The 22379-nt window shown below is 39.6% G+C and overlaps 1 protein-coding gene across 3 annotated transcripts in view; it reads left to right on the plus strand.

Moving 5' to 3' along the window:
• Nucleotides 1-1430: 1430 nt before the first annotated feature.
• The window catches only part of MPDZ (multiple PDZ domain crumbs cell polarity complex component), a 95078-nt gene continuing 74129 nt past the window's right edge, over nucleotides 1431-22379 (plus strand). For all 3 annotated transcript variants that reach the window (XM_075138423.1, XM_075138424.1, XM_075138425.1), the window contains exons 1-8: nucleotides 1431-1506; nucleotides 2105-2271; nucleotides 11089-11310; nucleotides 12268-12407; nucleotides 14440-14653; nucleotides 16615-16743; nucleotides 17981-18184; nucleotides 21168-21282. In XM_075138423.1, coding sequence (XP_074994524.1) covers nucleotides 1491-1506; nucleotides 2105-2271; nucleotides 11089-11310; nucleotides 12268-12407; nucleotides 14440-14653; nucleotides 16615-16743; nucleotides 17981-18184; nucleotides 21168-21282 — 1207 coding nt within the window. In that variant the 5' untranslated portion in view covers nucleotides 1431-1490. The remainder of the gene's footprint in view (nucleotides 1507-2104; nucleotides 2272-11088; nucleotides 11311-12267; nucleotides 12408-14439; nucleotides 14654-16614; nucleotides 16744-17980; nucleotides 18185-21167; nucleotides 21283-22379) is intronic.

Genomic DNA, 22379 nt, shown 5'->3' on the forward strand with positions numbered 1-22379 from the left:
CTGAGATGCATAGTTTGGATCATAGAACAAGGTTACTCTGACAAAGTCAGATTCAAAGGATTTGAATGTTTGTCCCTAAGTGGTACATTGGCCTAAAAAGGATGATCAGCCATGCTATACACTATACCAATGTGTTGGCAAATTCAAATAAAATAAAATAGACTGATATGAAGCCTCAGGCATATCAAAACTAGGCAAGCCTTGGTGATGGAACTTGAAACCATTTTAAACCCACTTGATTTGGGTTTTCTGCACAAACTGCAAATAATAGAGGCTTGTCAAAATGTTCATCCTGGCTTGTGTTCCTTCTAAGTGAATCTATGCTAATAGCTGTTTTTTTGATTTATTGTGAGGATTGATTCATGCTTGTCCTGCTCAGGTTTTGTAGCTAATGGTCCTGTTGAATTTTAGTTAGGCTGTCTTACCCAGAGGTCTGTCAACACCATCCCTTTCCCTATTTTTCTCCAAACTTTCAAGAAAAACTCATTTTTCCTGAGTGCTTAGAGATCACAGCTCTCTGCCTATTGGTAAGCTTACCAGATTCAAGTCAGGATGCTATACTGAAGTGCTTTCCTGTTATCAAGAAAACAAAGGCACCATTTTGAAAGATAAGACAATAAAATGCACAGCTCAGTTATACACCCTCAATGATATTTGAGCTCCTTGCTGCTTCTCAGCTATCCATCTCCATCAAACATACTCCTTCACCACAAATTTCTGAGCAATTGCAGGCACATGGTTGGGGGAAAAAAAACCCAAACCCCAAAAAGCAACAAAAAAGAACAAAAAAGCAATTTCAGAATTTCTTCCTCCCGGTGTAGAATTTCCTGCTGGAAACCCGAGCTTGTGAAAACCCAGCCGTCATCCAGATCTGCGTCTGAATTCCAATAGGCGTTAATAGTGGGGGCTGTAGCATGAGAGTCCTGCAAGCCTGTGTAGCAGGATTTTGTGACTTAGGTGACTTTTCTTTTTAAAAGGTGGCTTCAAAAAATGTGCTATGGCTCATGCACCTGGAATTGTCAACATAGAGCTTGAAAACTGATCCCGCAAGGAATGTTTTTTTATGAATCACTGAAAAGGAAAGCAATGAAACTGTGTAAAGTATCAGTGACAGCTATGATTCATAGCTTCTGATTAAAGCAATGCAGGACATGTTGTGTAACAGTATGCAGACAGCAGCTTTGATATGGAAATGCAAAAATATTACGAAGTATATTCCTAAAAGCAATTTTCAGGCAGGTTTTAAGCTCCAAAGTGACTCAGAATATGGTCACCTCTGAGGTTATTTTAATTATTCAAGGAGATGCAGTTTTTATGGATTGTTATTTTGCAGGGCTGTTTCTTGTTTTCAGAAGTCAAGCTTTTTTCTTCTCCTTCAGAGCTTAGTGCTTCTATAAATGTGACCGTTTTCCCTTTCTGTTATTTTTCAGGGAAATACTGTATTTGCTGCCCCTTACTATTATTGGAATAGAAGCTGAGAAGCAGAAAACATGTTGGAAACGATTGGTAATCTTTTTTGATTTGTATCATTGTATTTTTGTTCCCAAATCAGGTGTGCATGATAGATTTAGGACATTAGTATGTACTACTGAGAGAGGTTTTGTAAAAAGTGTCTACTGTGCTTAGAAATACGTGATGTATTTGGGTTTTTGTATTTTCTATTTGAAAATAAAAGGTGTATCATCCTTTTTTTAGTGTATCTAATTTTTAGCCTGTTGTCTTGATTTCATAGTTTTAATCTTTACTAGAATTAAAAGAGTTTGTATGAAAAACACAAATGTTTTCTATTATGGGTATTTTTGTCACTACTTATTTGCAGTGGTCTGTAGCCACAGTTCCTGTAACTGAATTTTAATCAAGGCTCTTCCACTCTTGTAACCCAGTTCTTGGTGGATAAAAATGTAATTTTCGTTGGCTTCTGTTTTGTGCTCTGCCTCTGACTTCCTGATTCATTAGACATGTTTGGGCTGGGTTTTTTGTTCAGAACTGAACCATTCGAGTTCTCTGTAGTTTAAACAGTAGAGAGGGATACATTTAAACCTGTTACCTGCTTGTATGTGGCTGTTTCTAAACTGCTGCTGACTATGAATGATTATCGCTACAGATACACATCGGGCCCTCCAGGCCATGGAGCGCTTACAGGCAAAGCTTCGGGATCGAGGTGACATTGCAAACGAGGAGAAACTGAGCTTATTAAAATCAGTGCTGCAAAGTCCTCTCTTTAACCAGATTCTCAACCTTCAGACTTCTGTTCAACAACTGAGAGATCAGGTAGGAAAAGCAGCCTCCCAGCAGCAAGAAAAGAATTGCTGAGAAGGTGCAAAAATGTGTGTGTCTCTGCATGTTGAATAGTGAAATCAAATAGCCTAAATTAAACGTCTGATCCAAAGCTTCGGGGAACTGAGGGGGACATACCCATTGTCTTTTCTGGGCTTTGTTGAGGCCCGTAGATTGTGCATGTGTTTTTTATGTATATGCTTGTAACTTACGATGCGCATGGTATGGAAATGGTGATGCTGGGTGGGGAGTTAACTTAAGGCTTTCTGTCTCTGTCCTTCAAAAAGGAACATATTTCGTAATGAGGTCTTAGCATTTTTCTCCTAGGAGCCTTTTATTGCTCTCTTATGTCTTACCCTGCTAAAATGAGAATATATAATGGAAGCTGTGGAATGTTGACTTCAGAAGGACATGAAGATGTATTTTTTTGTATAGGAATAAAAGACCAAGGAGAAGCAAGAGCTCCTACCTCCTTTTTCCGTGCTCAAGGTTTTAAGTAGAAGTACTACTTTTCTGCATGTCTTTGGTGAGGATGAGAAAAGGGGCAGCAACTTGGCTATATTGACTTGATTATTTATTACTATAATTTAATTTCCTTGTCAGCAGAATAAGAACTTGATAAATATAAAAAGTAGTTCAGTAACTGAATTAGAACTAAACTGTATATCTAGCTTTGCAAATAGTTGTTCCTGTTGACTCCTGCAAGATGGGCAGCTCTGTGGCTGGTGTGCAGAAATGCCGAAGTGGGAGGATGCAGCCCCTGCACACTGACCTTATCGTCAGCGTGGAGCCACATCTGGTGTCTGGCCGGACTGTGGCCGGTGAGGAGTCCTCACGATCTTGACGCTACTTCAGCTGTGTGGCAGAAGAGCACAATCTGGCCCTTTATTGCTTTGTGTGGATCATCTTGATGCTATTTTGCACAGACAAGAAATAAGTTAGAATGGTGTCTACGGTGCTATATGTGACCAAGTTTTTCAGATTTTGCATGTTTGGTATGTAGAGACTTGATGAAATTGGAGGGATTTAAAAAATGCAGGGGAAAAAGCTGTTGTGAGGATTTGTTTGCTCCGCTATTTGAAAAGGAGGATTTAACAGTGACATCCAGAAATTATGTGAATTACATGGTGGAGACTCTGGAACACGTAGTGAGAAATGAAAGTGTGCCTGAAGCATTAATGGGAATTTGGTGAAAAGGCAAATTAAATTTTCACTTCCAGACATTAGCTGTGAAGTCAGAGGATGCTTCTCTTTTTGAACAGTCACCTAAATTAATAAAATGAAGCAGTTGACACTACAGATGGGTAATTTCAAACATGTGTTTTTTAAAAAGCAAATAATTATTTTACCTTCTGCCCTAACCCTGCAGGTTTATCTGTGCAGTAACTTTAGTTACTGTGCATGTTGCATGTTACATGGTACACAGTGTAGTTGACAGGGGATCTGCTTGGATGTGAATTCCTTTCTTGATGCGTGCTTATATAAACCCTTGAACATGCAAATGTATGTTTCTGACCATTTTTAGATTTGGGTCAGCTACTCAGAAAGTATCCTGTATTTTTCTGTATAGAATAATTTCTTCCCTGCAATATAACATGAGATTGTCTGTCTCTTCTTTGCTTTATTTAAATGTTTGTAAAGCATATTGAAACAGGACAAAGAATAAAATCATGAAATAGGCAGCCATATTAAAAAATGTTATTTCTTGGCATTTTCAAAGGCTCAGTTTTGTTCAAGGACACCCTTTAGTTTTCTTTTCATGGCTGGGAGGCGCTGTGCGCTTTAAACTTGTAAACTACAGGTTGGTGAAAACTGCAAGGCATATGAATAATGACCAGGCTTTTCCACCGAGCCGTGCCAGACTGAGGAAGGAGACAAACTGTTGCCCAAGCACTTGCAGTCAGAGCCATGTTTGAGACAGGATGACAAGTGGTGCTGAGCTGTGCAGTGGCTCGGTGTTGCAGTGTCTACCCACTCGAGACCTAAGATGGCTAAATTTTTTTGATGTTTCACGGTGAGCTGCACTAAAAGTTGAGTGGGGGTCTGTTTCTTCTCAAGGTGAAGTGTAAGTGACAGCCTGTTAAACTGCTCCTGTGTTTTCAATTAGTTTATGAGTTTTTAAAGAGCTACAAGACTTGCAAAATTCTCAGAAGGCCGTCTTTTAGAAAAGTATAGGTTGACAGAAAGGATGGGAGCAGAGAAGCACTAATGGCAATTTATTTTCTCAAGTCAAACTGCTTCCTTGCAAGCATCCCCACAAGAAGTAGGTCACTAAGCAGACCTACTTGTGGGCTTGTAGTGGCCTCAATAAATTTGAGGGTAGGACGTATTCCTGTCTTGAGGCACTGTGTCTGGAAGGCATAGAGATGATAGTGAGAGCCCCGTCTTCTGTTCGTGCAGTGAGTCTGGAAAACGAGCTGGCAAATCTTGTAAAAATCTGTCATGTTTTCCTAGCAAAAAATAGGATGCAAATATACAGTTTTAACAGGCAAATATTCCTTGCATTCCAATGAGAGTTACTACCATTTTTTGTGGTCTAAAATAGACGACTTCCTTTTCTTTTTTTTCCTACACATAAGTGATCTTTTAAGCACCAAAAGAAGATCTGAAAAGTGTGTGTTTCTGCATGCATGGAGGTGTTTCAGATTTGCTGTTTCATTTCCTTAAAGCTTATGTGTGTTAATTGGACATTGATCCCCTTCACTGTTGGTGCATGCTTAACAAGAGCCTCTTGGGTTTGCATTTATGTTACATGCGGTGGTGTGGACTGAATGGTATGTTGCTTCATCTGGATGTTCGTGAGGCGTGATGCTGCAGTCAGCAAATCTGATGCTTTGGTGCTTATTGGTGCTTACTATTAAACGAGCAAACAGGATTTGTTTGCACTGCGAATCTGTCATTGCGAAGTTAAGAACTGGAGTAGGAAAAGTCGAGGGACAGTAGAAGGGTTTTTTTTTGAGAATTACTGTTCTGACTTCTCTAGTCACTTGAGTTGAGGAGCACTGAAGGAACAAGGTTTTTTTCTGCCTCTTCGTATCCTTATTCTTCAGTGAATGCTTGTTTTTTCATGCGGATGAGCAGTTTCGTTTGAAGATAAAGGAGTGACAGAAAAGAAAAATAGAGATTGTAATATTTTGAATTTTTCAATAATACTTCCTTTTCTTTATAAAATATTTTAAAGGAAATACTCAGGCTGTGCTGGCAGTCCCCTCCTGCTTCTCTTCCTTTTCTTTTTGTCTCTCCCTTGTTCACTTCCTCCTCCTCCTCCCCTCCTCCTCCTGCTTCCACTCCACTCAGGGCTCTGCCAGAACAAAATACCTTTCCCTTTGCTGGGCTGCATTCCTCAGATTTTTTTTGCTTGTGAGTTTGACCATAGTTTTTCGTTCACAATGGAGTAGTGGAGAAGAGTCCCCCTGCAGCGCAGCACGTACTGGGTTGCATGGGGTAGCTGGGTGTCAGCGCTGAGCAGATTTAGGGAAGAAGTGGAGAAACAGTGTCTCTTCATATTGCCTGTGAACACTGGCTCAACTTCGCGTTTTGCACAGCTACAGGAGACCTTTAGTTCCTATCCTGAACCCCTTTCTGCAACAATGCCATTTGCTTTGTGTTTTGAAACGAAATGCTTATAAGAAATGCTAATTTGGGATCTGCTTCACCTGCCGCCAGGACAGACACCTAAAGTAGCAGCCAGCAGGGGGGTGCTGGGGCAGTGCTGGTGCCAGCGCCAGTGCCTGTTCCCGGGCGGCCCGGAGGCTTCCGCTGCGGGCCGGGCAGCGTGCCGGCCCTGCGGGGAGCGCCCGGCAGCGCTCCCCTCGCCGCCGCCCCGCCGCAAGGCTCGCACGGCGGCTGGCTTGTGCTTTGTCCCTTCCAGTGCGGTCGCTGTTGCAGCCAGCTACTCGGGACAGTCAGCTGAGTACTGCCCTGTGCTGCTGCGGGTCTCCAAGGGCCGGGGCTCAACGGCTAGGGTGCAGAAGCACTGAGAATTTGTTCTTGTCCGAGTTGAGACCTGGCAATGCCGATGACATTTCTTTAAATGTTGGTACACTGCAGACATGGCTTAGGTAGCTCCTTTTTTGTTAAAAAAAGTATTTTAAGCAACTGCATGTAAGCATTATTTGATTGCATTTAGTGTCTATCTGTGCGACTGTAACGTAAATTTTATCACACTCGGTGGTATTTGTGAATTTTTCTTTTTGTCTTATTCCAAATTATGTCCCCATTGCAGATGTTACACACAGTAAGGAGAAAGCCAATCAAGGAAAATTAGCATAAGCCAAATTAAAAAACAAAGCAATATTCTTTCATACAGTACTTACACGGTCACAGTGCTATAAAGCTACTTCTTGATGGAATTATGGTGATTTTATTACTGCAAAGTAGTGCAATTTATATGTTATGAAAAATATTTCATGCAACCACAAAAGCATCATGTTTCTAAGATATCCACTTGTGATTTATTGCTCCCCCTGGCATGACCTATACGTCTTGGTTAGGAAGAATATATGCCAAGTATTCTCAATTTTTACATGCTGTAAGCCTGTATTTCGGGGCGGGGACAGGGAGGAGAGTGGTCGTCACGTTTCTGCTTATAATTTGTCTGGGGATTCTGAACTTCTACCTTTAGTATCATCATAAACGTCATTATAAACAGAAATGTTTTTAAAGTGTAAGTGTGTGTGTGTTTCGGGAGAGGAGACATTCTGAAATCTAAGTTTTCTGCACACACACAAAACTTCATTCTGTTAACAGTTTGACATTTTTTCTTAGAGTTTCATTTTTTTCTTGGAGTTTCACAAGTCAGAAACTGCTTTACATGAGGTATGCTTCCTGTGTTAAGCACATCCTCCATTGAATGTGTAGCTGTGTTTGTTTAAAAAAGGTGTGATGAAAATGAGGTGTTGCTGTCAATTGCTATTGAAGAGGTGGTGTTTTACTGCTTTGTAGCTGTGCTGTAATCACAGTTGTACTGAAGATTTGAGGTGAAGCTTTTTAAAGTTCTAGTTAAACTGGTGTGGATTGGAGGGTTATTTTTGCCTTTTCCTGCTATATATAGTATGCAGCACTTTTCAGTTTTATTTCAACCATTATGCAAATAAAAGCCATCGGGTGTCTTCAAAATAATGGAGTTAATAATTAGTTATGGAAAATGTCTCAGAAAAACATAAAAAACTTCCATCTTCTGGTTTGGAAGGCAAAAGGAATGGGAGAGGTCAGTCAATTCCTATATGTTTGCAGTGATGTCCCAGCGCATACAAGTGTGCAGAAGGAATGAAATGTCAGACTGAGATGGTGGGCACTGTGTTGCCTGTTTGAACAGGATTTGGTCTATGAAAACATACAATGTAAAACTAGAATATGAGTCGGCCTGGTGCTACTTCTATTTTAGCATGGGGATGTGTGAGTTTTCTACCAGAGAGAAAAACATAAATCCCTAAGGAGACTGTAATATCTTAATTGAAGAACTCTCAAACTTACCTAGAGAAGAAAATGGTGATACTGGGCACATGTTCAGGGGGAAGTTAATGTGCCCTTAATGTGTCATGGCTAGCCTGCTGTTTAAACATTACAAACAGTGAAACGAGCTGCCTCAAGCAATCCTCTATTAAGCAGTACTAGCAGAACATATATAGAACATAGTACAGGATGGGCACAGAGCTCCTCTGCATACTGAAGGTTGTGCTGTATGGGATATTGAGTGGTACAAGAAGTATTTTAGATTCAGAGAAGGCACTATAACACTATTCATCCTAAGGGCAATGTGTCATACTCGATAAACCTTTTATTTTTGATGTGTAGGTCCATTTTTTTCTTTGCTGTTCGTGCACACAGGAACGTGTTTTATTGTATGTAGAGAAAACGAATATCGTTGTGTAAACACCATTTGTATCATTCATACTGTTCTAAAAATGTCATATCTTAGGATTACTGTGGCTTGCTTGATCTACTTTTTGTGCATTGCGTAATTTTTGCAGTGTTGCAACTTGCTCCCTACACATTTCTGTGTAAAGGAGTGCTCTAGATACAGGAAAGACATTGGCTTTTTATCCAGAGAGAGGTTTCACACACTGGGATTGTCTCTGTGTAAGCAGTCTGCACACCATGTGGTAACATGGAAAAAACTTAAAGTGAAATTCGTGAAGGAAGATGGAACAGAAATTGACAGCGGGGTGGGCACAGCAGCGGTTTGTCAGCTAAAGGCAGTTTTTGTGCCTTAAAATTCTGTTTCTGTCCTTTTTTGCCTGCATGCGTCTTCCTTTGTAAAGCAGAAGGGGTTCTAGCTTTCTGTATATAGTCTCAAATTTTGCTTTTAGCATTATTGTAGTATTTTCATTCTTTTCTCTTTTTTGTCTTAGAAGATGACTGCACACTCCATTCAAAGCAGGGAATTCATACACATTTGGGTTTTATAGGACTATCAGTAATACCAGTGACCCTTCCCCTTCTGCCATTGAGGATGAAACCTCAGGAAGCTCCTGCCACATTAAAAGGGTCCCAAGGCAGAGTAGTGCTGTGCTTAGAATGGTGCTAAACGATACTGAAGCTGCTGAGCCTTGCCTGTTTGGTTTGAGGTTACCACTCCAAAGGTTGCACGGAAGAGGTTATGTGAGCTCTCACTAATCTATCTTCGGCAAAATCAGTAGGTTTTGCGCATACTATGCTGTTGCTTGTTTAGGCTGACCTTGCTGGCTTTGCCTGAGCAGGCGATGAGTTCTCTAGGGACTCCTTTCACCAAGCGAGCTCTGAGGATGGTAACCTTCAGCAGGAGGGGCAGTTAGTGCTATTTTCTACAATGAGCACTGCAATTTAGAAAATGAACATATATCCATGACTTGCTAACATTTGTGATACCAGACCCATATACTATGGCCTTTGAGTGAACATGAGAAGTAGTTTGGGTTTGCATCTCATATACTCCTAGGCTGGTTATCTTGCTGTGGAAATGTAAAAATGTTTTTAAATTGAAGCTGTGCAAGGCTGGCTAATTACAGTGGTGTTAGATACTCTTACAAATAATAATTTGACCCATGACAACTTTTTGCGGGAAGGAACGTGACAGCACTATGTCTAAGAAGGTTTGAAGGTGGAGAAGATCAAGAAATGAAGCACATCAATTGACTAGGTTCAGTGATATACTTTCATACATTGAAATGGATGACATGTGGAAGGTAGAAGTGAATTAACCTATTATATGGACTCATGCAGATACGAAACACAATATGGCTTAGACTTTATTAGTTTCAAATCCATGCGTATAATGTAAGGGGAAATCTTGCGTTCATAGAAGGGCAGAATTTGATTATGTCTCTGGGTTTTGTTACATGTAATGAACCGTGAAACAAGAATTACCTACCTGTGCCTTACAGGCTTGCTGAAATGACTGTATGTGATTAAAGAAAATGCATGTGTGCACATTTTAGGCATTGTGACTTGTTTGAAATATAACCCAAGTGATTCCTTACAAATATGGACAACAGAACATAATCGCTGTGTGATAGAAATCATTGAGTTCCAATCATCCTGGTTTTCCTCTTTCCAGTTTTTTATGGCAGAGCAGGCTAAGTGCTGTTGAGGACTTTTCTTTCCAGTGCTGTCTTGTGGTATTTTTTCTGTAACTTGAGGGTCTTCCCAGGCACATAAGGCGTTCAACAAATGATGTTTGTTGTATTATATTTTCCTGAAGCACCCAGATGAGAAGGAATTGTGTGATGAAGAACAATACTGACCTTTTAATGACCGGACTGTTGGGAGAATGACATGATAAACCTAATGGAAGTAGCATGCTTAAACAGTTGAGGCTGGTGCAGTAGACATTTTAGAATACATTTACAGTTTTGAAATTTTTATTGATAACTTGAAGTTTCAAAATAAGGCTTCAAGGGAGGGGAATCCCAGTTTTTTGTACTGTGGTGCAGAATGCTAGAAAATTTGCACTGTAAAACTGTGAAAAGTATTTGAGGCTGCAATATTGTGGTCCCAAATTGTGATTAGTGTGCCAGGCAAGTATGAAAGAGAGCGATGTGGAGTAAAACAGTGCCTGTTGACAGTCAACAGGCAAGTGGGACAACAGCCAAATGAGGACTTGTGCTTCACCTGAACTTTGTACCACCACCAGCCATTCATTAGATTAGTTGGCAAAAACCTCCCTGAAAATAGGTAATTTACTATGGCTGGGTAAAGCGGAGAATTTTCTTACTTTCTTTTCTGCTCTAAGAGAATGTGTATTGTCAAGGCTGTCTGTGTAAAGGTATGACTGTGATTTTCAGATCAGCCTGGTAATTGTAGACTTTAATTCTAGCTTATGTAGGGGGTTGCATTGGCAGCCATAGTACATAGTAATGCAGAAACCCTGACTGGTGAAATTTGTTCCCTGTGTAGCTGGTGAGGTTTCTTTGTTTTTTTCCCATCAAAGTACGCATACTTTTTTCTTATTTTCTTGTAAAATAATCGATAAATTTGTTTTTAAAAATACCGGTACTGTAGAAAAAGCTTGTTCATACTTGTTTACCTCTACCATTGTGTTGGGATTACTTCAAGCTGCTGTGCTGATAGGAACAAAAGAATTTTAGGCAGAGTATGGAAAATAATTTTAGACTATTTTAATCCGTTTCTTTCATGTTTTATGCTGCTAGTTCACAACTTTACATCAATTATAAATATTAAAGATAATTTTTCTTTTCAAAGTGTCTTTTTAAAATTGCAAATTGGGATTTCAGATATTTTTAACAAGCGATTGGCCTACCATGATGTTCTTGGATAAGGAGGAGGTTTCTGCTGTGTCAATAAATCTGTGTTGCCATCAATCTTTTACAGGTAAATATTACACCTCCCATACATTCCACTGGTGAATTCCCCCAGCTTCTCCATCATGGTATGAATGTGGGGTCCTTGCCACATAATGAGTCATATTTGTTGGCTCAGCAGAATGGCAGCCCAGCTAACGTGCTAGAAGCATCGATGAGATCCATTACTCCTCAGATTAATGGAAAGTCCTCTAGTGATGACTTTGAGCAGCTGATCAGAAGTATGTCCCAGGTAAGAATGTCTTCTGGTAACCACAAAATGTGGATCACTGGTAGTCTGGAAAATTAAAATACATGTATGTTTATTTAAAAACAAGTGAGTTACTAAGCAAACCAGAGCTCGCTTGCTATATAAAACAAAAATAACCTTTTAATTTGAGGAACAATTGGTAAATGAGAAAACAGTTGGAAAAGTAGCCTTGACATTATCACTGCTGAGTTACTGTCCTTAGCTGGACAGTGTGCCTCTCACAGATCAACATGCCATTATCTTTCTGTGCTCATTGTAGGACTGCAGCTCTGTGCGTGAGGGAGATGCTTTGTCAGAGCATGCTCTTGTATGCATAACTAATGAAAGCTAGTTCTGTAACTTGCTTGGAAATAAGATGGAAAATTCCTTTCTGGCCTTGCTACACATTGTTCTGTAATCTTACTGCTTTCCTGTGGTAGGCAGAAATGGTGTACGAGTCCCTTCAGTGGCTGGAGCTGAGAATGGCTAGGCATATATTCTAGCATTTTTCTAATTAACCTGTAATAGAGCCAGATAGGGGAATTCTTCTGCTGTTCTCCTGGAGAGCCTTTTGCAGAGTCCTACTTTTTCCCTCTTTCTGAAATTCATCCTCTTTTTCTAGTTCTGCTTGAGAGTTGGTCTGTACCCTCTGAAATTTTATAGATACATATATCCTAGTTTAGCCATTACTAAGCCTAAACTCTGTATATTTAGCTGTTGTTTCCTGATTTCCTCTTCTGGGCTGTAATAATCTTTATTTCTCAGATCTTTCATAGTTGTCACTTTTTTATATGGTAGACATCGGAACTGAACAACTGTGTTTCAGTTATTAGCTAGTGTAGCCTTGTCTTGCTGTAGCTGTCAAATTAGAAACTCATGTCTAAGTTGTTTACCACATTCATTAATGCTGCTTTTCAACATTTTTAACATTTGTACCCTTTATTTTCTTCTACTGAACAGGGTCGTCTTGTTGAGACCGTTGAGCTTATTAAACCTTTAAGCGGTGGTCTGGGCTTCAGTGTCGTGGGACTCAAGAGTGAAAACAGGGGAGAACTAGGAATATTTGTGCAAGAAATCCAGGAGGGAAGTGTGGCACATAGGTAAGATTACTACTGGAATATTTTACTGCACTGAATGTTAACATGAGACTGCAATTTAGTTGTGTTATTGCTGTTGTTTTTGTGGTACAAGGGCACATTTCTCTCGTATTCTAAGCCATGCATCATAGCAGATTTAATATTACTTATCACTGCAATTTATGTAACGTTGGAACAGGGCAGCATGTGATCTGTTCTGAATTTCTAGAAACTACAGATGTAGTTTCTCTGTGGATTGTTTGTAATATCTCCCTTCCAACAGGGAAAACGGGGAGGTTATTGTTCTGTGTCGTGGCTTTTAAAGCTGAAATACAGATTTTGCCATCCTTGAATGCACTGAAAAACAATTTGGTGCAAAAAAATCGGTTGTAATTAGCAGGATTGTTTGTTAGGTAGGGTCCCACTGAGCACGTGTGAAACCCAACTTTTAAGTCAAGCAAGGCTTGATCTGAAGTTGTTGGACTCTTTAAGAGATATTCAACTGATGTTAGAAACTCAGCAATAATAATAGCCTGCTGAAAGTATGCTTCATACTTTAATCGTGATTCCACAAGTAATGTTGAGAGAAATGGATTTCTGCTGTAAGAAAAGCCCGAGGGAGCAAACAAACTCAGTGGGGAATGGCAGCAGCACTAGTTCACTGCAGACTGGTGGGGTGTATCATTGTGTGTGGATTTGCTGCTCAGGACCCTGGCCAGAGCTGCTTCGTGGTGTACTCTGTATGTTGTGTGGGGTGGCTTAGTCATCTCGGTGCTGTTTCTCACTGTGCTGTAGGGAGAAATTCTCTGATTATTTGTGGCCTGAACACTGTCCTTTTAACAGAGGGCAGAGCGTGGCCTACAAGAGTTAATTCAGTTATGAAAAGTGGCACGCTCTATGTCATTACAATATTTTTTAATCTGCCTAAATTGCACTTTTTTTTTCTTTCCCCTTCAAGAGGTCTTTTCTTTTACTTCTCTTATTCCATGGAGTTAAGACCCATCTTTACTGAATCAGGCCCTGCCCGATTCACTGGCGAGAAGAGAAACATTCAACAACTGTTGCAGGACTCATAAATCAGAAAGGCCCTGGCAGTAATAAGTCTTCAAGAGCACTCTGAAAAACAGTTCGAATTCACAAGCAAAATATTATGGGTTGAAGCTGAGTAGTGTTTTTCCTGAATGCTGTTGAATACCTTGGCTTCTACACTGCAGGTGCTCACAAAAGCTGATGTAGTAGGGATCCTTGTTTTTGTTGCTGCCCTTTGTTTTCAAAGCATTGCCACTTCGGGGTGTTGAAGACAAAACTCCAGTTTTTGCTGGTTTGTTGCAGAAGCAATAGAAGCGATGGAGGAGGCAGAGGGTAACTCATCTGTGTGGGCTTCATACACTTCCTTTGAAGTAGGTCTGGGGAAGGGCTCAGTATGTAATTTTACAGTAGTGCTTCCTTTGTCAGAAAGTGAAGAGTTATTTTTTAATTTGTTCAGGGCTTTTTTTCCCCTCGTTTAAAAGGGATCTGTTTTTTCATTTTCTTTCTGTTTCTCTGCCTCCCCTTCTTTCTTTCTTTTTTTTTTTTCCTCTTGGTTTTGTGCAAAACAAAATTTGTTTCTGTAACTTCTTGATGAAAGTGTGTTCCACTCCATGGTTTGATGAATATTCAGAATGGGCGCACTGAACAAAGTGGAGCACTTGGTCTGTTAAGCAAGAGGCTCAAAGTCAAGAATAAACCTAAATTCCCAGGCTGTGGTGGGGAGTGACTGAGATCTAATATGCTTAGTCTCGCATGGGGGTACAGGGAGAAGAAAGCTAGCTAGGGGGTAGTAGCCAGGGGAGAGTGGCAGTGGGATTAGCTTCAAAGGAAACGATCACCAGGGTGCCGCATCAGCTCCTTGCAGGAAGACTGCAGGGAGAGATTAAAAAGTGGGGGGAGTAGAGAACAGGTTATTAAAAATACTGGAAAATTGTCAAAATATTGTAATTTCTGTGGCAACACTTCTTTGGTTTTTCTTGTTTGTTTATTTTGTCGTCCCCCTTCCCTGTTTACATATACATGACAGAGATGGAAAGCTGAAGGAAGCAGATCAAATCCTTGCTATTAACGGACAAGCCCTTGATCAGACAATTACACATCAACAGGCTATCAGCATCCTACAGAAAGCAAAAGATAATGTCCAGCTAGTTGTGGCCAGGGGCACTTTCCCTCAGCTCATCAGTCCTGTAGTTTCCCGGTCTCCATCTGCTGCTAGCACAGTTTCAGCCCATTCCAATCCGGTGAGTATACCCCAAATGTCTGTGTGTTCAGTTCTGGGCATGTATGCGCTTACTGCATCAAGTATTTTGAGACTTTTTTGTAACTTGTATGTACATTTCCTTCACAGTTCTTGAGGTTTTTCTTCTACTTATCTTCGTTGTACCTTTTCCCATGCAAAGAGTAGAAAATACTCAGGCTTGCTGGGGGGGGAGGATCTTGATCTTGCATGTATTCCTTCTTCCCATCTGCCAAATTCTCTGTATCCACCAGTGCAAATACAGCATGTTTACCTTACTTTATGAAGCTTCATTCTGAGCTTTATTTTAAGGTAAACAGGATCTTTTTTTCTCTTTGCCTTCTGCTTGGGCAAACAAATTTTTGAGGCATTGCAATCTGACCTCCACCACCAGCGGGATGGGTGCTTCTCTGTTTGTTTCTCTGTTGACTGTTGGCAGTGGGGCTCAAGTAAAACTACAAGAAAGGGCCATCAAAATGCCATGTGTAGGGACACACTTCAGGACTCCCAGAAAACAGCTTTGCTACATTTCCTTTCTTTTGAAAGCTTTTGCACATCTAGGTGTAGAGAACATAGCTCAGAAACACAGTGATATTGACTGCATTTTCTCTTCGTGGTATCTTACTCATGTAATGGCCTGCCCTGGTATGAAACGGCCTATCTTTGGTTTCTGTTAGGTTTTGCTGTTCTGTCATCTGTGGCTCTTCTTTAAGGGAGTCGATAGACAGAAGTATATGGAGCAATCAGTCTGGAAAAAGCAGCTATTTTAGTGTCTATTTTAATCATTAGCATAAAATCTTTAGTGAAGGAATTTCAGAATTATTCTTTTCTTCTGTGTGCAGGAATAAAGCTGATTGGTCTAACTTTTCCTGTCAGCACATGGGAGAGGCCTGCTCTCTTCCAGTATTCCTGTGACACACTTCTTTCTCTATGTGATTGCCTCTGTATTCTCCACACAGCTTCCCTTCCTTGAAAAAACGTTCCTTGCAAACCTGCCAGAGCTCCTTCTGTTTTTTTATGCATGCCTTTCCCAGTCCTTGTCTTCCCTTTACTGAGAAAGTGGCTTATCTGGAGCCGTTCTTTTTCCTTCAGGCTTTGCTTGATCATCGTTGGTTCATGTTGAGTCTGCAGATTCCCAAACGGGTACTACAGGGCTTGAATTTGCAGTACCTTGTTTATTCCAAAATAACTGCTTATTGTCAAGATCCTACCTGGTGGAGCACTAGCTGCGGTTTTAAATTTCAGTTGAGTTTAAGGTGTGGTTTGTTCTTCAGGAGAAACAACACCAGGAGCTTCCAGTTGTCCCTTCAATACTGCCCCATGCAAGCGAGCTAGCGTTTGTCTTTCTTTCAGAGCAGTTTCGCTCCTGTCAGAACATGAAGCCTGTCATCAGAGCTACTTCATTCCAGTGCTGTTGACAAGAGACAACCCAGAAATCTTTGTTCGTTACACAGGGGGCAATTCTGCTAATGCCTACCTCGCAATACCTGGTGCTGCTTTCAGCCTTAACCTCTGAATTGGCTTTATGCTTTCTCCTGTGCTTTGTTATGGCCGATGTGAACGTGCACTTACCTGAAGATTTTAATTTCCAGTACTGTGAGATTTCCTAGCAGCAGTATTTCTCTCACTGGCTGCAATGGGGCATGGAGGTGGACAGTCCTTGGTTGCTGCTTAAATTCATTCAGCAAGAAAGGCCTGACCCACTACCCAGCTGTGGTTTGTACCAGAGAAATTCCAACTGTTATGGAATGAGCAATTTATTGCTTAAATATTAGGTTTTTAATATGATAATATATTATAAATCTTATACCTAATAGTAATTGTTAGAAAGGTCCCGTATTTCCACCTTCCTCCCACCTTCCTTTATTCAAAAACATACCCAAAAAATAAGAGAAAATGTTTTGCAAGTTTTAATATGTATGTCCTTATTTTAATCATTTGCAAGCTTATATTTATTCCTTTTAGGTTCACTGGCAGCATGTGGAGACCATTGAGTTGGTGAACGATGGCTCCGGTCTGGGATTTGGGATAGTGGGAGGAAAGTCAACTGGAGTGATTGTTAAAACCATCCTCCCAGGAGGGGTGGCTGATCAGGTAAATTTAACCTACGCTTCTGTTTACCGTTTGGTAAGGTGTGAAGTTACTCTTTACTTTTATAATCGTGCTAAGCAGTGGTAGCTTTTTCCTTCATAAGTGTAAAAAAGAGAGAGCAAGTGGTGAAATTTATCCTCAGTAAAGGTGTATTTGGTGCAGGGGATCTGTGTATTTGAATCTAAAAGCTGGATTAGGCTCTAAATCACATTTTCAAACCTGTTGTATTATACATGTTTGGTGTGGATGCATTTAGACTCCTAATTCTCTGATGAATATAGGGTTGTAACCCAGGGGTGGGGGAGACACCAAACACTTACTTGCTTTGCCTGGACAGTTAAGAAGAGCATCTGCTTTTCTCTGCTGGGCTTACTGAAGCTTGGAGCAGGCATGTGGCTTCATGCATCTGCTTCAGGACACAGGCTCTGCTCCTGCCTGAAGGGCTCATGAGAATTGAATTTGGTGATCACAGCCCATTTCAAGCTTGTCCATTGGACAAGCATCTAGGACTGCGTTAATGGTTGTCCAGGATTGAATAGGCACAGAGACTGGTCAGCCTTCCAACTTCCAACCACAGAAGTGGTGGCCTGATAACAGGGCCTGGAGATGCATGGACAGGATCTACTGCCGCACTCTTGCCCTGAGCAGGTAGTTGGGTTCCTTTTACAAACCTGTCTCTTTAATACTTTTTGTATGGGCTAAATTCATGTGAAGCTTTTTTATTGGTTAAAGATAAATCATTAGGAGAGTAAACCAGTGTTAAACAATATAAATAACTGGATCACAGTAAGGGAGAACTATATTTTATTTTAAAGTTACTGTTACTCCTGGGAACCAGTTTTTAAATAGAAGTGTAAAGTTGAATATACGTTTGTATGCTGTCTTTTGGAAGTGTGTTTGGAAATGAAACCTGAAGTTCTCTAATCTACATGCACTTGTTAAATATCAGTAGGTAGTAATCATAACTATATGCATTTTTTTTCTGAGCTCGGTTGGCTGACTGCTGAAGAAGGATGTCCTGGGTATTTCTGGGGAAATGGCTAGTAAAATTAGTGTGCCATTAGGCAACCTTCTTTTATTCTCCTTGTTATCAGGATATTGACTTGGCACCCAAAAAAAAGTCACCTGGTTCATATGTCTTAAAAGTGACTACAGCTATGTGGTCTTTTTCTAATTGTATGGTATGTGGGAGAAAGGGCAGGATGTTAATAGATTTTTTTCATCATTATTCTTACTCCAGCATGGGAGATTGTGTAGTGGAGACCACATCTTGAAAATTGGTGATACGGACCTGACTGGAATGAGCAGCGAGCAGGTGGCACAAGTTCTGAGGCAGTGTGGAAATCGAGTGAAACTGGTAATTGCAAGAGGTCCTATTGAGGAGCCACCTCCACCAGCAGTCCCTCCAGGTACGCCAGTACCCATCTCCATGCCAGAGAAACAGGTAAGCAACAGTGCATATATTTTAACCCATGACAAACTTTTACTTCAGGCCTCTTTTTCTTTTAACTGTTCTTTGAATGTCTTTCACGTTTATGTTCTCAAAAGCTAGGATTTTCTTTCCCAGTAGCGGTGTTCTAAGTCTGGGAGAATTTGAATGTCATGAGTCCACAATACAAGGAACTACATGCTTGAAGCCTTTTGGGATCAAGGCTTAGGACTTCCATAAGTATGAGTTGAATAACTTCTGGTTGTGGGTTGCTTGTGATTGTGCAGTAATACATTGGGAACAATACATGCAGTCTTTTTTTCAGACAGAGCAAGCTGGCTCTGTAGCATTTCTCTGTCCGCCTGTCCTTTTCCTCTCCAGGAACATTTCTTATTTCCATATCATTGCAGCCATCCATCAGACAGTTCCTCCCTGTGCCAGCCAGCACACAGATGCTGCTTCTTTCCTACATCACCTGGCATTGCTCATTTGCTAGACATTTTCCAGAAAAAGTCAGCCAGCTGCTACCCGTATTCCCCTGCTGATGATTGTACTCTCTGCTGTTACTCCTCTATAATCGTCAGCCACTTAAAAATGCTGTGAATATTATCATGTACTGTCAGCTCAAAACCTTTACAAAATAGGTCATTTGCATGTTTGTAAAAAGCCTGATTTCATGGGAGCCAGGAACAGTAGTGTTTTGTCACATGTGGTTATGACCAGATACATTTTAATGTGAATATGTGGAGTAAGTGAATGAGAGAAGAAAAAGGTGGTTGTTTTTGAGCCTACAACTACATAGAATTTATGTCTTACGAAGAATTTTTTGTTCCATTTTTTCCTGTTGTTTTGCTAGACATTTTCTTCCCAGTTACAAATTACATTTCAGATAGGTCATTTTGGAAGAAAAAAAGCCTTAACAATTTTTGCATGATTACTATTATTTTGCCTCTGTCCATTGTAGTGGTATCTGTGGAAAACAGACATAAATTTATCCCCTCTTTTGTGGCTATACAGCAAAGAAAGTTGATCTTAACATGGACTCTTCTGACCATCTAAGAGGAGAGACAGACTGGTACTTCTGTGTCTCTGCAACACTCAAAGGCATGAAAACTTGGCTGTGTTTTAGATAAAGAGATCAATATTTAGCCCGAATATTATCTATCTAAGAAGCAGCAGTCTCAAAAGAGAAGCTGAATTTGATAATTTCATCTGTGCATATTTCTTCAGTATTTGCCTTTCTGAGGTTATATGATGCAGTGTTGAAGGCCGTATCTGCAGCTGCAGATGTGTAGGATTTCTAGTACCGAGGAAATAGCTCAAAGCCACTAAGTGGCAAAATTCGACTTTTGTTGCCGCCTTCCTCTCCATTCCCATCCTTTTCAATACGTTGTTCCTGGTACATCTCTCCTGGCATGGAGTAGGCTATTTTTAAACTGCTTCTGCCTGTATGAGGTCTTGTTCTTGGAGGGAGCACCCAGTCAATAGTGCTGCAAGCCTCATTAATTGGGGTCTGGAGTGAAGATGATGATGGAAACTGCTTGGTTTGTCTATTTCTTCCTGGCAAATACAGGGTGGGTGAAGACTTCATGATGCTCTTAGAGCTATTAGTGAGAGCAGAATGGCTTTCCAAAATGGGCAGTTTTCATCATGTCCCCTGTAGATGTCTATCCTGTAAAAATTCATTATGGAAATCGGAGCACTTTTTTAGTGGCATTACCTGTGGCCAAAATAATCCTGTATTATCAAGCAGAGAGGTAGTTAAAGCAGTAGAAATTAATTTTTCTTGTGTTTTGATTGTGGTTTTGGGTGGAGTTGTTCAGATAAAGAATTGAAGTCAGATTCTCTTTTGGCAAGTAGCATCATAGCTCTCCTGAAGTCGTTTTTTTTTTTTGGCACATGCATACTCATCTAGTCAAACTGGGTTTAGTTAGTATCTGCCTGGTTGCTGTATTGGCACTGTAAAAAATATTAGCTGCTATTTGTCATGCAGAAGAGAAAGAATAAAATAGGAGTATGGCAGGATCTTGATAGATTTGTACTGTATTTGTGAATTCCCACTTTAAGTATATGCATAGATATTGATGTCCATATAAATACAATGAAATTGAAACCTTGTATATGTAATTATATACTGATATATATCACTATGAAAGTGGCTAATACATGTCTGTTTTAGACAGCTGAAAGATGAAAACTTAAAATCAAAATGTTTTAGAAGTTGAAATTGTTTTATAAGTTGATTTTTCTCCTTTCAATACAAAAGCAATATTGTTGAAATGGGATTTTAATATATATTGTACTTTCATTAACAATAAATCCATGAATTCATTACCCCGAAAGTTCTTTGTTGTTGAAATTCAGAGAGCTGTAGTAGGTGTTAGGGGAGATTGTCATTATTTAACTAGCTGGAAGTATAATTGCTACTTTCTAAAACAGAATTTTTAAGTCTTTCAAAAATAAGAAACATAATTGCCTCAGTAGAAATAGCTTTTATTATGTTTTAAACTTGGCATGCATAGGAAAAAAATAGCTATAGTTATTGAACAGAATACAAAAACAAACAGAATACAAAATATAATTTTGATCTTTTTTCTCCTTTTAAATAACACAGCAGTCTAAAGCTGGTTCTGAGAAGGTCCCAGAAGGGCAGCCAGCTACATATTCTAACATTTAAGCATGCTTTGTATAACTTACAGTACCAAGAGGTTCATTGTTCAATTTGTACAAATTTCACCAGTCATTTTAGTCATCAAATAATGATTTTATAGGTAATATCCCAGGGGCAGTGGGGCAGGGAGGCCATGACGTGCATTACTTTACGGTGAGAAATGTTACCTATGTCTAGTTACTCTGCTGAATACCAAATAAGAGCAAAAGCAAAGTTGGTACTTTCTTTTTTACATTTGTGTCTAATTTTACATGTTAATAACATCAAAGAATGTGGTGGATCTTTAAAGAAAAAAACCTTCCTTTCTAATCACGCTTTTCTTATTAGGCAGATGCTTCTGTTGATAGCTGTGAAGATGGGGAGAAATTTAATGTTGAACTCACTAAAAACAACCAGGGATTAGGAATAACTATTGCTGGTTACATTGGAGACAAAACGTCAGGTAATGATGGATTCCTGCAGTTTACTGTACAACCTGTTGCGTACTATGGTATATGTTCATCAAAAACTTAATTTTCCTTTTGGTATAGCGTCTCTAAGGAAAACCTTGACCATGTAAAATGTTTTTAAAGTTTGTAAAGAAAAAGAAATTGTTTTCCTTTTGTGAGAAGGACATTCAGATTAGAAGCAATCAATTTTATTATAAAATCCCACCTCAGCATTTTTTAATCAATTTTTATATTCACTCTTGGCTAAAGCTTGTGCTTATATGTTTTTGCAAAATAATTCTAAAATAGATTGAGCCATTTTTGTTACAACTGGCTGGGCTTTATAAATTAAATTTTCACATGTAAAAGGCTCTTACAGGATAATACATTAGTATTCTGAGTAGTTTTAGAAGGTATTGTTATTATTTTTTAAACAATGTGTATAATACTGCAGGCAGATCAAGAATTCCTTAGTGACTTCTGGATATAATAAATGTTTGTTGACCTCTGAGCTGTTGCAGCCAATAAATAAGTTAATTTAAATAAATAAATGCAACAGTGTTCATGTACAGTTGTGGATTTTTACTTTGTAATTTCCACTACATTTTTCAGAAGAATGATCCAGAACTCTGTTAGGCCTCCCTAGGGAGGGTTGGCAAATGCAATACTGCTGGGAAGGGACAGTTGTTGAATGTGTTGTAAAACTTCTCCAGGAGCTGTTGGCCTGACTTTTACCCATGTATATTTTGTTAGAAAAATGTATGGGTAGATATATCCCACGTTATTGGCAGTTTATAGACATAATTTGTTGGCTTTGAGAAGCTGGACTAAATTTTAACAATCTGTTCTATAGGACAGGATGGTCACAGTTTGTGTAAGTCCACACTTTAGCAGCTTCCAGTTTAATCTTTAAAAGGCAAATTAAATTGTAGAACATGTAATAGATCTGATAGCATATTTTAACTTATTTAGTGTTGGAGTATCACCAGTCTTCAATTTTAAATTATCGTACCGTAGGTAACTGTATTAGAAAATATTCTTGTCTTAGGAACTAATTGAGCATCTCACTTAATTTTGTGACTTAACACTTAGTTAAAGAACAACTTTGCTG

Source organism: Calonectris borealis, chromosome Z (assembly GCF_964195595.1).
Source record: "Calonectris borealis chromosome Z, bCalBor7.hap1.2, whole genome shotgun sequence".
Lineage (NCBI taxonomy): Eukaryota > Metazoa > Chordata > Aves > Procellariiformes > Procellariidae > Calonectris > Calonectris borealis.